Below are 13,491 nucleotides of genomic sequence, written 5' to 3'. Positions count from 1 at the left end.
GGCGCTGATCAAAAAGCCCAACTCATCTTCGGAAAGAAAAAAGACTGGCAAATGCCACGGTTTTGTTTGTGATGCTTAATTTCGGAGAAATCTCTGAGAAATAACTATTTTTAATTTCCCCCCCCCCCCCCCCTTGGAAGCAGAGGGGGGAGGCGAGGATCGTAAGCCGACCGTTTTACGGTGTCGGGAAGTTCTTGAAAAGGAAGAGAAAAGCTGCAACAAATAAGCCTGTTCTTCAGAACCGTGCGGGCGGCAGTCGGGTGCGTGGGACTCCGCGGGCGCGGAGGGGAACCCCGTCTCCTGGGGGGGTGTTGGGGGGGGGGGGGGGAGAGGAAGGGCCGCGGCCACCCTGCCCCGTCCCCGCTGGGTGACATTGCCGGTGCGTGGGGAAGGGAGAAACGTTTTGACTGCTCAATTCGATACAAATTAGGTCACAAATATTGTGTACAGTTTGTAGTAAAACACCTCAGACATTTAAAAACGCTATATAAGTCTTTAAAAATGCAAAACTAGTCTATTGTAAAACAGATTCACCTGAAATACAGCTGATATAACCAAGGCGCTGGAAGGTTATTCATAGGCACACATCTGTCTTTCCTTTTCTGTCGGGTTTTTCTTTTCTTTTTTTTTTTTTTTTTCTTTTTCCCGTGGGTTTTCTCCTTTTTTTTTTTTTTTTTTTTTTTTTTTTTTTTTTTTTTTCCTTCGTCCTAGCGGAGCCCGAAACCAAACCTTGTCTGCGAGTAAACACCGTGTACTGATCAGCGGAAAGAAAGGTCGGAGAGGGAGAGGAGAAAATATTGCCCAGGCGGCGAGCGGGGAGCCCCCGCTCCCCCGTCTCCCGCCTCTCGGAAACCATAAGTTAAAGCCCCCGGCGGAAAAAAAAAGAAGCAAATCCGCGCTGCCCGCAGTCCTGCTCTGCCCCGCCAACCCCCCCGGTCAGAGGTCGTGGCAGGCCGTGTCCGTTTTCACGCCGTGGGAGTAGACCTCGTGCTGCGGCTGCTCTCCCGGCGGGGTCATGCGCTTCTCCTTCTGCCGCCGGTTGCAGAACCAGACCCGCACCACCTCCTTCTCCAGCTGCAGGCTGTCTGCCAGCGAGGAGATCTCCTGGGCGGCCGGCTTGGGACACTTGAGAAAGTGCGTTTCCAGCACGCCCTTGACACTCACCTCGATGGAGGTGCGCTTCTTCCTCTTCCTCCCCTGCGCCGCGATCTTGTCGATGCTGGTGGGGCTGCCGGTGGAGGAGTCGGCCTCCTCCAGCCACTTGTTCAGCAGCGGCTTCAGCTTGCACATGTTCTTGAAGCTGAGCTGCAGGGCCTCGAAGCGGCAGATGGTGGTCTGCGAGAAGACGTTGCCGTAGAGGGTCCCCAGGGCCAAGCCCACGTCGGCCTGGGTGAAGCCCAGCTTGATGCGCCGCTGCTTGAACTGCTTGGCGAACTGCTCCAGCTCGTCCGAGGTCGGCGTCTCCTCGTCCGAATGGTCCTGGCAGTGGTGCCCGCCCAGCTCGCCGTGCTCCCCGCCGCCCTCGCCCCTCAGCCCGGGGTGCAAGCCCTGCGCGGCGGCGGCGGCGGCGGCGGCCGCGGCGGCGGCGGCGGCGGCGGGCGGCGGGGTCAAGCCGCCGTGCTCCAGCATGCCGCCCACCGCGAAGCCCGCCTGCGAGTAGACGTTGAGGGGCTGCCCGGCGGCGGCGGCGGCGGAGGGGGGGGCCAGCGAGGCGCTGTGGGCCGGGCTGGCCCCCCAGGCGCTGGGGTGGTTGGCGTGGGGCGAGTGGTGGGAGACGTGGGGCGAGCGGTGGTGGATGATGGCGCCCAGCTGCAGGTCCTCACGGCCCGGCTTGACGTCGGGCTGTTCCAGCGGGCCGCCGGCCAGCGCCGAGGGCCAGGGCCCGCCGTCGCTCAGGCTGGTGACCCAGTGGTGCCCCAGCGGGTGCCCATTGCCGGGGACGCCCTGCAGGTACTCGCTCTGCAGCAGCTTCTGCGGGTTGCGGAACGGGCTCCCCTGCTGCATGCCCGCGCCGTCCGCATGGGCGAGCGAGCCGGAGCCGAGGAGGCTGTAGGGGTTGGAGGCGGCTGTGGCCATGGCCGCCGCGCAGCCCCCCACGAGTTATACTGTGGCGGCGCCGCCGCTTCAGCCTTTGACATCCACCGGCACGGCGGCCCGGGCAGCGGCCCGACCGCCGACTGGCGGCCGCGCCGCCCAATGGGGGCGCGCCGTCGCTCGGGCCGCGCTTCGCCGACCAATGGCAGGGACGGGGAGGCCGGCCGCGGCGGAGGAGGAGGAGGAGGAGGGCGGGGCGAGGAGGGGAGGGGCGGGGCGGAGGGGGGGCGGGGAGGCGGCCGGGGCGCCGAGCGGCGGGACCGAGGCAGGAAGTGAATCACTCCGCCGGCACCGGGGGCCGGGCGTGAGGCGGCCCCCTGGCCGCTTAACTCCTTCCGCGCCGCGCTCCGCTCCGCTCCGGGCGGGGAGGGAGGGAAGGAGGGAGGGAAGGAAGGAGGGAGGGAGGGAGGGAGGGACGGAGGGGAGGACGCGGGGCACGGCTTAAATGGGGAGCGATTAGCGCCGGGGGAGCGCGCCGCAGAGGTTAAACGGCGGCAGACCTGCGGGACCACCCCGGCGCAGCCTGGCCCGGCCTCCGATGTGACACCCCCCCCCCCCCGGCCCCGGCCTCACCGGGGCCCTGGCCGCCCCCCCCCCCCACTTCCCCGGGCCCCTCCGGTTCGACCGGGCTCCGCCGCTCGGTTCGCAGTCCCCGCTCCTCCGCGCCTCGGCGCGTTCCCGCGGGGCGGGCTCAGGGGCAAAAACTTAAAAAAACCAACAACAAACAAACCCAACCCCCCCCCCCCCAAATCAACAAAAAACCCCACGCCAAATAATTAAAAAAGCCCCCAAAAGGCGCTTTCCAATCCCGGTGGTGCCTCCTCAAAGTTTGCTGTACGAAATACGCGGGCGCGGTGCGCGCCTGGCGGGCGCTCCGCGGGGAAGGACCCCCCCCCCCCCAATCCCCCCCAAAACCGGGAGAAAAGGAAAAATAAAGGGGGAAAAAGCACGTGCCGTCCCCAGGCCCCACCGGGGGGGGTCGAGATCTGTGTGTGTGTCCCCCCCCCTTCCCAGGGCTCGGTCGGCCCCGCCGCAGCTCCGCACCCGCGGAGCTCCGCACCCGCGGAGCCCCGCCGGCTCGTCAGCGGGGAGAGCCAAAGCCCCCGGTACCTCGGAACCGCTCCCGAGTTAAAAAATGACCTTTCCCTGCATAATTTTGGAGGTAACCTAGCTGCGTAATTATATTTGCACTTACAGAAGACTGCATCAGAGTTCCCTTATTGGTTTGAAATTCCATTAAATATATTGCAAGAGCTCCTAGGTTAAGCTTGATTTAAATTTGCATACATTTTCATATATTTAGCAGAAATAAAAGAAGGCTTGCAGCTACCAGAAAGTCATTAAGGCATTAGTTTCTCTGAGAAGACAGATCTGAAGAAAATTCAAGAAAATGAGAAAATAGATATAAATAAGGTGAGCGCTCCTCTCATTCCTTTATAGCCGGGTAGCATCGCCTTTCCTCATTATAATAATAATCATCAGCACAATAATTTCTCGCCGGGGCTCGGCCAGGGCGCAGCGTGCGAGAGGGGGCAAAGGCAGGGCTGGCCCTTAAAGAGCAGAGCGGGCTGCTTGGCTGGAGCCACATCGCGATATATCGGGAACGTTGCGACTCCCCGGGCTCTTCCCCGGCGGGCGACCGCTCCGCTGCGCACCCGCGCCCGTTCCGCGCCTGCCGCAGCCGCAGTTGAGCGGGAGGGGGGGGGTGAGGGAGGGAAAGCAACTTGGAAAAGAAATTAAAAAATCAAGTTTTCAGGTAGTGGGGGAGCGGGGGGGGGTCAGCGGGGAGGTCAGGAGATGAAAAATGGCTCTGCGAGAGCTCCGGTCCTGCCGGCGAGGTCTGCGAGCCGAGCAGCGGCGTTCAGCACCGGGGCCGAGCCCGGCGGAGGCGCGGAGGAAGGCGGGGAGGGCAGAGAAAGAGTTATTTTAGCAGCCCGCTTGCTTTTTTTTCTTTTTTGTTTTTTTACCCTTTCTTTCCTTTTTTTTTTTTTTTCCCTCCCCCCCCCCCCCCCCCCCCCCCCTCCGCCTTCATAAGCTTCTGGAAATAAATATCACCGGAGCCCGCGGAAGGAAAAAAATAAAATAATCTAAAAAAAAAAAAAAAAAGCCACAGAAAAGCCGCACTGTATAAAAACGTAACTAAATTATTTAAAATTAATTTGCACTTTAACTTCCGAAACAATTTTTCAAATCCCATTGCCCGTGAAAATAGATGTTCAGATCCGCCGTTTAATTAAGGCAGAGTCTCTAGCAGGGAAATAAAGCCCCGAACGTCCCATTTTAATATTTGTTGCAAATGTATCTAAGGCAGAGCCCGGCTCCGCGGCACTCCGCTCCTGACGGAGGAGACTCTCATCTCGCCTGTAGGAGAGTATGGTGTATTTTAAAGTGTTTTTATCTGCATATAGTTAAATCTTCTTGCTGTTCTAACTAATCTGCTGGAGAGGGTTTCTTTAGCTCTTTCCTGTCAGTCTAACTTCCCAAGTGTAACAGATGCCGCTCTCAAGCGGTCCTTTCTGCTGCTTTGCTTTATTCAGCCTCGCATATTTCTCCCCATGATCTGGGTTTCCATAGAGAGAGGAATAAAAGGGGGACCATGGCCACAAATCCCCTGCCCCATGCAGAATAAAAGAGCCTTATTCAATAGACGACCCCGTCTGGACATGGGAGAAAAATAAGTACATGCAAAGCTACTGTTGCAAGAATTTGTAACTTATTTTTCATAGACTGAAACCCATTAAAGTTTTTAAAAAAAAAAAAAAAAAGAAAAAAAAGTTTCTGGGTTTGGACCGTGCGCTCCAGCCCTCTGGCTCTGGGTCTCCCTCCACGCTGGAGGGACCCGCGTTTCCCCAACAAATAACTCGGTTTAATATCTATTTTTTTTTCCTCCCCCCCCCCCCCCCCCCCCCCCCCGCTAAATCTTTGGCATGAAAAAGATCGCACAATAGCTGAAGGCAGCCTACCGTCTTGGGGCAGCTAGAAGTCGCTATAGAGAAAAACCCCCGCTTTGAAGTGGAGGAGCTGTAATGTGGCGAGTCCCCCCCCCCCCTTCCCCGTCCCCCCCCGGCAGAGACACAGGCGGGACCGAGAGTTTCTGGGGGTCACCCGGGGGTGCGTGGCTCAGCCGTGCCATCCCCTCGGTGGGCAGCGGTCCCCACTGGCGGGGCAGGGAGGGCTCCCCCCCATCACCCCCCCCCCGGCACCAAACCCACAGATTGCCCTTGAAGGGCTAGAACTAAAACGCGGGGTGCGTGGTTGTGTTGCTAACCGGTTCTATAGGTGCCTTTCTATAGGTAGGGACCTCGGGGAGAGCGAGCCCAGAAGCGGGAGGAACGGGTTTATATGGTGGCAGAGCTGATTTGATTACTTTTTTTTTTTTTAATTTTTTTTTTCTTATTGTTCATCTGCGGGAGGGGAGAAAAAGGAAAAAAAAAAAAAAGGTCTAAAAGGGGTTCGTTTTGATTGTGTTTAATACAGCATGAAGCTCGGAGCGGTAAGCTGTGGCTGGGTGTCATGACCTCTATATTGAAAACTTCACCTTCACCACAAGTTCACTTTAGAGACAGGACGAGTTAGATTGCGCTTGGTGGGAACAAGTGCAAATTTAAAAACAGAGTCAATCATAACGGGGGTGGGGGTTGGGAAAGGGCAATTGAACCGTTTCTGAAGCCAGGAGTTAAGGTTTTTATTGTGTACATCGAGGCTCTGGTACTAACATTGAAGCCCAGGCACCCATCAGCTCGGCAAGAAGCAGAGCTGAGAAACTGGCTCCTGGATCTCCGGAGATGCTTTGTGAAAACCTAACCTGCATGGGGGAAGGTTAGGAGGAAAAGAGGAATTTACAGAGTATTAGCAGAAATTAGCCAATGCCGACACAAGCTCAATTAGTTCTTTCTTCTTCTTTTTTTTTTTTTTTTTTTTTTTTTTTTTTTTTTTTTTTTTTCGGTCTCTGTTGGCTGCTCTCGAACGTGAGTAAATGCTGTGCAGGGAGAGAGGAGGGAGAGCCACACTGCCATCACAGAACCGCAGCCAGGAGATGGACTGACAGATTGCAAATTAAAATAGTCCTAATGTAAGAATGAATGCAGCCCCCCCCCAAATCTCTCCGAGCACCAGCCCGTTAGTAATAAGCCCGGCACGGAGGGAGCGTTGCTGCGGCTGGGCTGGTCCTGCGCCCGGAGAAAGGAAAGGCTAGGGAGGGACAATAAAGCCAGTCCCGGGCAGAGAAAATCACAAGGTAAATAGCATTTGTATTCTAACTGCTGCGGTTTCCAAAGCGTTTGGGGTGAATCCTCGCTCCTCTGCTCGAATCGCCTATTATTTTTATTATTATTAATAGTAATTTTTTTTCCCACGTTGTTAATGTTTGAAAGATGTACTTGCTGGGGGAGAAAAAAAAAAAATGTCGTTCATTTGTGGACTGCCACGTCATGTTCAGGTCACTGTTATTTTGTAGCTGGGTTGGTTTGTAGCAGGTATTGTCTGGAACATTTGGTTGATTTGCAGTCGAGAGCAAAAAAAAAAAAAAAAAAAAAAAAATATTCCGGGAAGTCTCTCCAAAGTGCACATTTTTACCGTGGGACCGCTCTTCTCGCCGGTTTCTTAACTCCACGTATTGAAAGGTGGGGGTTTGTTGGGCTTAATCGAGAAATAGGGCTGGCGAAAGGGAGCCGGGGAGAGAGGGGGGGCTCCGGCCGAGGGTCCTGGCCGGCAGCCGGTCCCTTCCTCGGGCGGTCCCGGCACCGCACGCCGGCTTCGGAGCTCCCCGCAGGACTTCATAGATCCGCACAACAATGCGGGTCCCTTCCCTTTTTCCTCCCCGGGCCATTCAAACAGGCGTGGTGGCAGGAATGAGCTCGTTTCGGGGGTTTGGGGGTTTTATGGGGTTTTTTTGGGGGGGGGGGGAGGGTGTTCACCCACCGGCGCGGCCGCTCCCAGCGATGCGGTTGGGGCTGGAGAGCCCCTGGGTGCGGGGGGACGGGATCCGGCTCCTTTTCCAAACCAGGGGCCACCCGGGCTGTATTTTAGAAATAATTCAAGTACAATTCCTGAACGGACAGGTTTTTGCTCAGACGTATTTAAAGGGAAGTGGGTTGGATTTGAAAACGCACCAAATGGCATGCTATTTAACCTCTGTTGACTAATGAGACATTGAAGACAAATAGCTCGATTCCTTGGATGACAAATACCTGCATTGTTGTTTGTTAGCTTACCGAACAATGTTTTTTTTTTTGGTTTTGTGTGTTTGGTTGTTTGGGGGTTTTTTTGTTGGTTTTTTTTTTATAAAAAACCCCCAAACTATACGTTTTTCCAGCTTTAGCTTGCAGCGTGCAACGCATCCAGCGATGCTCCTGATCCTGCAGAGAGATCTAACCGCCTCCCGCACTTTGAAGCGCCTCGTCATTCCCAGATTTACATTCCTAAATACGTAGATGGTACTGCTCCTTCTGTGTTTTCTCACAGACGAGATGTTTACCGCTTGGTGGAAAGTTTATTCCCCGTTGCACTCAGGTCGCGCCAATCAAAGCGGGGACAAAATCGGAACTTTCAGGCCAGGCTGCGCTGCTAAAAAGCTCTTTCCTTCCTGAATCGCGCTTGGGCGATGCAAGAAAGTGTGAAGGGACGACACTTGAGGTTTCTCTTACTCACACGGGACCCTGCCTCTTGCAGGCGGTGGCTTTGCCGCAGCCCCCTTTACTCGCCACCGGGCTCTGCCTTGGGGCCGCGACTAGGCGCAACTTAAGCCTGGCTCCGCGCAGGGTGTCCCGGGGGGCGGCCGCGCAGCAGACAAAGGCTTTGCCCACGGTCGTCCCCCCCCGGGAAGGTCTTCCCCTGGCATCTCCTGGCACCTTTTCTTCCCCCCCCCCCGCCCCGGAGCGGTGGAGCCGCGGGGAGTCCCGGGCACCGCGGAGAGCTGGGGGGGGGGAGAAGTTCATCGGGAGGAGGGCGGGCAATAAATCAGCGCGGTCCCCAGGACAAATGGAAGCGCAGACGGGAGAATCGCCAGCAAAGGGGGAGAGGCAGCCCCTGGGCTGAGCCGCCTGCAAGAAATAAATAGGAATAAATCAAAGTCGGGGTGCTCGGGGAAGGGGGGGTAGGCGATGCCCGGTGCCGGCCCCCTCGGCCCCGTTCCGCCCGGGAGAGCTGGAGCAGAGCTGGGGAAATGCACTTTGCAAACTTTTAATGAAATCACCGGCGGTATCGATTTGGGGGGGGGGGGGGGGGGGTATTGGGGTTTTTTGGGTTTGGGTTTTTTTGACTCGCGCATCAGACATTGGAAAGCCTCCCTCCTGGGGGTGGGGGAGGAGGGTAGAAGGGAGCTGTGCAACGAGAACTCTATTGGGCGTGGAGTTATTTCGTATTTTCGAAGATAAACGGCGGGCGTGAGGGTCCTCCGGAGAGCAGAGGGACTCCGGGAGGCTTGAGCCAGCCGGTAAAGGTGGGAGGTTAGCGATGCAGGAGTCGCAGGTACCGGGATTTAGGCCCTTCGTGGACTTTTGGGAAGGAGCCCTCGCCGGGGCAGCCGGGGGGGGGGCACCGTCCCCCGCGCTCGCTACCGAAAAGCCCCCGGGAGAGCCCCGGCGAGCCGGCTCTCCCCCTCGGACAACCCGTTTTTGAAGTGCTACGTTCAAGTATTTCCTATTTGCTTCTTCTCCAAACTGTTTAGAAATTGCTAGTAGCGGATAAGTAAATTGCAAGTAAAGCCAGTGAATTAGGATGATTCTCTATCAGTTTAATTTATGTTTTATAGTTAGTTTAGCCTTCTGATTTGATTGCCTTAGTAATGTGAACTGCCTACAGCTGCTGATGATACAGCTTTAATTCTGTTTTAAAGGTCATGTAAACATGTGCCTGTAGCATAAGGAATGCAAATTCAATTCCCTTTTAATGCTTCCTCACATTCACTTCACAGCCTTCACCTAGAAAATTAGCAGGATTTAATAGAAAACTGTTTGAATGTTATGATTTCATTAAAAGCCCCTCTCCCTCCCAGGCGTGGCTCTCCCCGGGCCACCCCACGCCCGTGACGCCAACACCGATGCGCTTCCCACGCCCGTTTTGGGGAAGATCCAGGCGGTCCCCGCCCCGGGACGGAGTCATCCTCATCACCTCGAACCTTCGGTTAGCTGTAGGTACACAACCCACGACGGGAGAATTACCAATTCCCCCCGCGAAGGAGCGAGAACCTCATCCCGCAGGTGTATAGCTCTGCATTTAGGCTGTCCCGCAGCTCCGCGGTTCCCTTGCATCACGGGGAAAGAAGGGGCTCGGGAAGAGAAATTGGGTAAAAATATCTGGTTTCGGGTGAAGTGGGCTGCGGAGGTTCTCCGCAGCAGCAGCAGCAGGAGGAGAAGCTGTGCCGAGATGCCAAGGTGATAGGCTCAGAGGCGAGACGCCTGCGCCTTGAAGACAGGCATTTTCAAATTAATTTTTAAACACAGCCAGCCCTGAGTTCATGAGAGATTGCTTCACCCTACTGTACTCCAGGGAGGGGAAAAAAAAAAAAAAAAGAGGAAGGTCCAAAAAAAAAAAAAAAAAGAGATCCCCCCTTCCCCACGTTTCAAAAGGTTTTAGTGAACTTACCGGGAAGTTTAGCCGGGGAAGCCTTTGAACGGACAGGCTCTAACGAGTGGGGAAGAGCGTCAAAAAAAAAAAAAAGGGACTCTGGAGATGCTTTGAAAAGGGACCGATCTCTCCCTGGAAAGCGAGAAAGGGCGAGCGGGACCGGCTGCCGCCCGGGGATGGGGGGGGACACCGGCCCGGCCGGCCCCGCTCACCCTGGGGACCCCTTTGGCTCTGAGACGGCTGTCGCAAGAGGTACACCCCCTCCTGGCCCCCCGCTTTTGGTAATGGGGTGTTTCGTGCGGTGCCCAAATTCCCCCCGCCCGCCGGCGGGGTGCGGGCAGCATCCCCCCCGCCTTCATCCCCATCAGCCCTGCCTCCTCCTCCCCGCCCGGCGTGCCATCCCGCTCCCCGCTTGCTGTGGAAATGGTGCCTTGGCCCTCGGGTGGGTGTCCTCCCCCCCGGGGGGGCTAAAGGGGCTGAGATGCTGGAAGGCACCTGCCCCCCCCCCCCCGTTCCCTTCAGCGGCGGCGAGGAAGCCAGGCTGTGCCCGTCCCTCTCCCTCGCGAAAACGAGTGCTTTTCTGCAAAACCTTAATACTTGTAGTAACAGCTCATTGGTGATTCTGTTAATGTTGCACACCTCATTAAATAGCCCCAAACATAAGGAGGTTTAAATGACTTTATTGAATTAAAAATAGCATAGGAAATCACCTATGGTACTTTCATCAAATAATTAATGTAAGCTATATACATATAGTGAGAGATTCCTTTTAACAAATCTATTCATAAAACGCGCAGGGGTTTACTTAATGGCTGAAATAACTTAGAGCAGCACAACTCGCTTGCAACGTCGAGCCACACTCGTGCGCTTCCTAATATGTTCCTGTATGTTTCCCTGAGTGTTTTTCTTCCTTATCTTTTTTTATATCTGAAGTTCTATTCCCCTCCTCTACTCCATGTATTTGATCATTTTTTCAAGTCCCTTGGCTGAACCAATCTCTTTTCATGCAGAGGATAAAAAGAGAAAAACTTCAAAGTAGGTTCAGGTAATTAACAGCTGAGGGGAATATAATCTAAACCATAGGCCCTGCTTTGCACCCAGGTCTGCTTTCAGAGCCAGCCGGCAAGGGAGTGCCTATTCCCTATAGCATCCAAATCTGCTTCCTCTGAACAGCTTTGCCAGGCCTCCAGTTATCACATCTGCATTTCAAACACCATGTCTCTGGCATTAATTATTAATTAGCCTACAGTCACCCCAGAGGATTTAAGTTCCAGCCTGCACATACTTATTCATTGACCTCTATCTTAGTTTTTGTTGGAAAAAACCCACTAGAATGCTTAATAATTTCCTTTCTCTCAGACCCTCTGTTCTGGTTTCATGGAGGGGAAACAGTATATTTTCAGAGATGGAAAATCACAGGGTTGTCTAGAAATTTGTTTAGAGCAAAACGCTATGTCAAGAGTTTGAACAAACCATTTCAAAAGATTTAGAAGGAATTTCGCGTAAGTATTTTTACCTTTGACAAATGAATTTATGGATTTCCCAGAACTGAGAGATGGTGGATACAAATAGAACGTGGTTTAGCTCTGTGCGGAATATCGCTCAGTGTGCACTTTAAAAATACAAACTGGATTTAATTACCGGGCAGCACATTTATATGATCAAACTAGTGCAAACGTTTATTTGAAAGCTCTGGGGTTACTCTGCTGTTGACACTAGTAAGAATGAAAAAAACGCTGTTGCAAGGCACATCGGTACTTGGGCATTTGATATGCGCTCCGTCCTCAGGAATATGGAACTGAAGGAGTATATTTTCTAAGTGTGTTGCATCATTCCCAAGGTATTTTGGAAGATGCTCTTTAGCCGTTAGCATAAGTACATATCTTACTACTGCTTTCTTGGCCGTCGCGTATCTCGACGTTAAGGTTCCAGAGGTTAAAAAATCAGAGTACTCGGGTAGGAACTAGGTTATACGGTTCTCTTTTTCTCAATGCCACGTGAAATTCAAAGTGATTGTTAACAGTTTGGATGAGTTCTATACTGGATACTGCCTTTTGTTAATGTATTTCAATACCACAATGCCCCAACCCCCTCAATGAGTCCTGTTTTAATGCCTCAGGCAATTATCCATAGATAAACTTCCTTAAATATTGCCATGGTTTCTCATTTTTATATGTGGTGGTACTATCTCAAAGAATCATTGAAACATAAAATATTCCTCCACTTTGTTTCCTAAGGAAGTGTTTAGTCTGTAATCACGAGGTCAGCCTGGTTAACTTCTATGCCAGCCTAGAATTGATTTTTGAAAGCATTTAATCTACGCCTAAGACTCTTTTGAATTTCTGTTTAGTGAAGAATATGGAAGAGAGGTCTGACGCACAAACGTACATAGTCACACTGCCGGGCCACCTCAGTAAACAAAAATGCATTTTTCCAAAATTGCAGCTAAACCAGCCCTTTATGTAAAATCATAAGCCTTGCGTGTCTGCGCTTCAGCAAATGATCACCTGAAAACAGATGTAGGGACTAATGCTGTTGACTTCCATGAGGCATCTCTCTCCTTGACTTCCCAGAGAATTTTGAAGATTGGGCTTGTTACTGCTCTTTTATTATTTCCACATCTCATGAGCAGTTCTGGGGAGCATTCAGCATTAAACAGTAAATATTGTTGCCTCTGCCGCAAATATTCAAAATAATTCTTACATACGTTTTTAACAGCAAAAGTACCTCTGTTTCAGAAGGAAGAGAGGAATAGGCGGTACTTCAAATTTCATTTCCAGAAAGCTTATTCCTGTTTATAAAATAACAGAATGTATCTCAATGTTGAAGAGGGGAGTAGATCTAGATTATTTTAATAAGATGTCCAGGACCTTTTAATCTCTTCTACAGTGATACTAATACCAGTAATAACAGTGATAATGGAAAAAAAACCTAGTGTGAAACCAGGGCTGGAATCTGTTCTTTGTAAATGTCAGAACGTTTCTGAAATTAAAACTTAGCTGTTAATGTAGCTCCGTACCTTATGAATATTAAAAAGGAATAAGGACTAAATTTCTTCCACAGCAGAGTAGAGTGAGATGTTGTTTTAGAAAACAAATCACATGGCAGCTTGATTTGCAGTGATGTATCTGGTGTGTTTTTAAAGGATGGCGAAGACTCAGGGCTGCTGGGTTGGGATCTTGCCGGTTTGAGCCCTCTGACGCCGTCTTCTCAGTTTCCCTGTTGTTTTCATTTATTGACTGGGATTGCAGGTTGAACGAGCTTCTTGAGATATAGGTTCCATACCCCAGGATTGGAAAACTCCTGTTACCGGTGCCGTTAAGTTACCTTTTTTTTATTTTTTGCAGTTATAGTGCCAGGAGTGAGGAAAGCATGAATGTACATATACAGTGGGTTTGACATGTTATGAAATATTTGTACCGTTCTTGTTATGAGACATGAATTTCCGTAAGAAACCTATTTTATGGTTCATTTCATATGTATTTGCATTTATAGTTTTCCCTTAAAGCTTAAATGTTTTACTCCATTGGTAAGACCTAACCCTTGGCAAGCCTGGAAAGGCTTTGACCCCCGTTCTTATTATACCCTTCACTTTTTTCCTTTTAAAATAATGCATGCGATAGTTTTACAGTAGTGACTAGCGTCCACCAAGGACTGAGCTGTAACTGTATTTTGTAGTTTGACTGTTTCATGTGAATGTGTTTTGAATTCAGATTTGTAGGCTGCAGATCACTTTTTATTTAGCGAAGCCACGTGGGTAATTCTGATTTTAAATTACTCAAAGAGTGATTAGAGTAAAACGCTGTTGATTTCTTGCGTGTTTAAAGTCCA

General features: G+C 52.0%; 1 protein-coding gene and 1 long non-coding RNA gene across 3 annotated transcripts in view; one reads left to right on the top strand and one right to left on the bottom strand.

Annotated features, from left to right (window-relative positions):
- Positions 1 to 127: 127 nt before the first annotated feature.
- POU3F4 (POU class 3 homeobox 4) lies at positions 128 to 2,138 on the bottom strand. The gene is given in 2 exon segments (XM_029997323.1): positions 128 to 2,091; positions 2,094 to 2,138. Coding segments are annotated over 2 exon segments (1,200 nt in total). The 3' UTR covers positions 128 to 936.
- Positions 2,139 to 3,183: 1,045 nt separating this feature from the next.
- The window catches only part of LOC115333712, an 88,596-nt gene continuing 78,288 nt past the window's right edge, over positions 3,184 to 13,491 (top strand). The window contains exon 1 of one of the 2 annotated variants that reach the window (XR_003920902.1): positions 3,184 to 3,507. This is a non-coding gene — a long non-coding RNA (uncharacterized LOC115333712). The remainder of the gene's footprint in view (positions 3,508 to 13,491) is intronic. The other variant, XR_003920903.1, reaches the window with a different exon arrangement.

The sequence above is a fragment of the Aquila chrysaetos genome, chromosome 21 (genome assembly GCF_900496995.4).
Source record: "Aquila chrysaetos chrysaetos chromosome 21, bAquChr1.4, whole genome shotgun sequence".
In the NCBI taxonomy this organism is placed as follows: domain Eukaryota; kingdom Metazoa; phylum Chordata; class Aves; order Accipitriformes; family Accipitridae; genus Aquila; species Aquila chrysaetos.
This window is presented reverse-complemented; position numbering and strand designations above follow the sequence as displayed.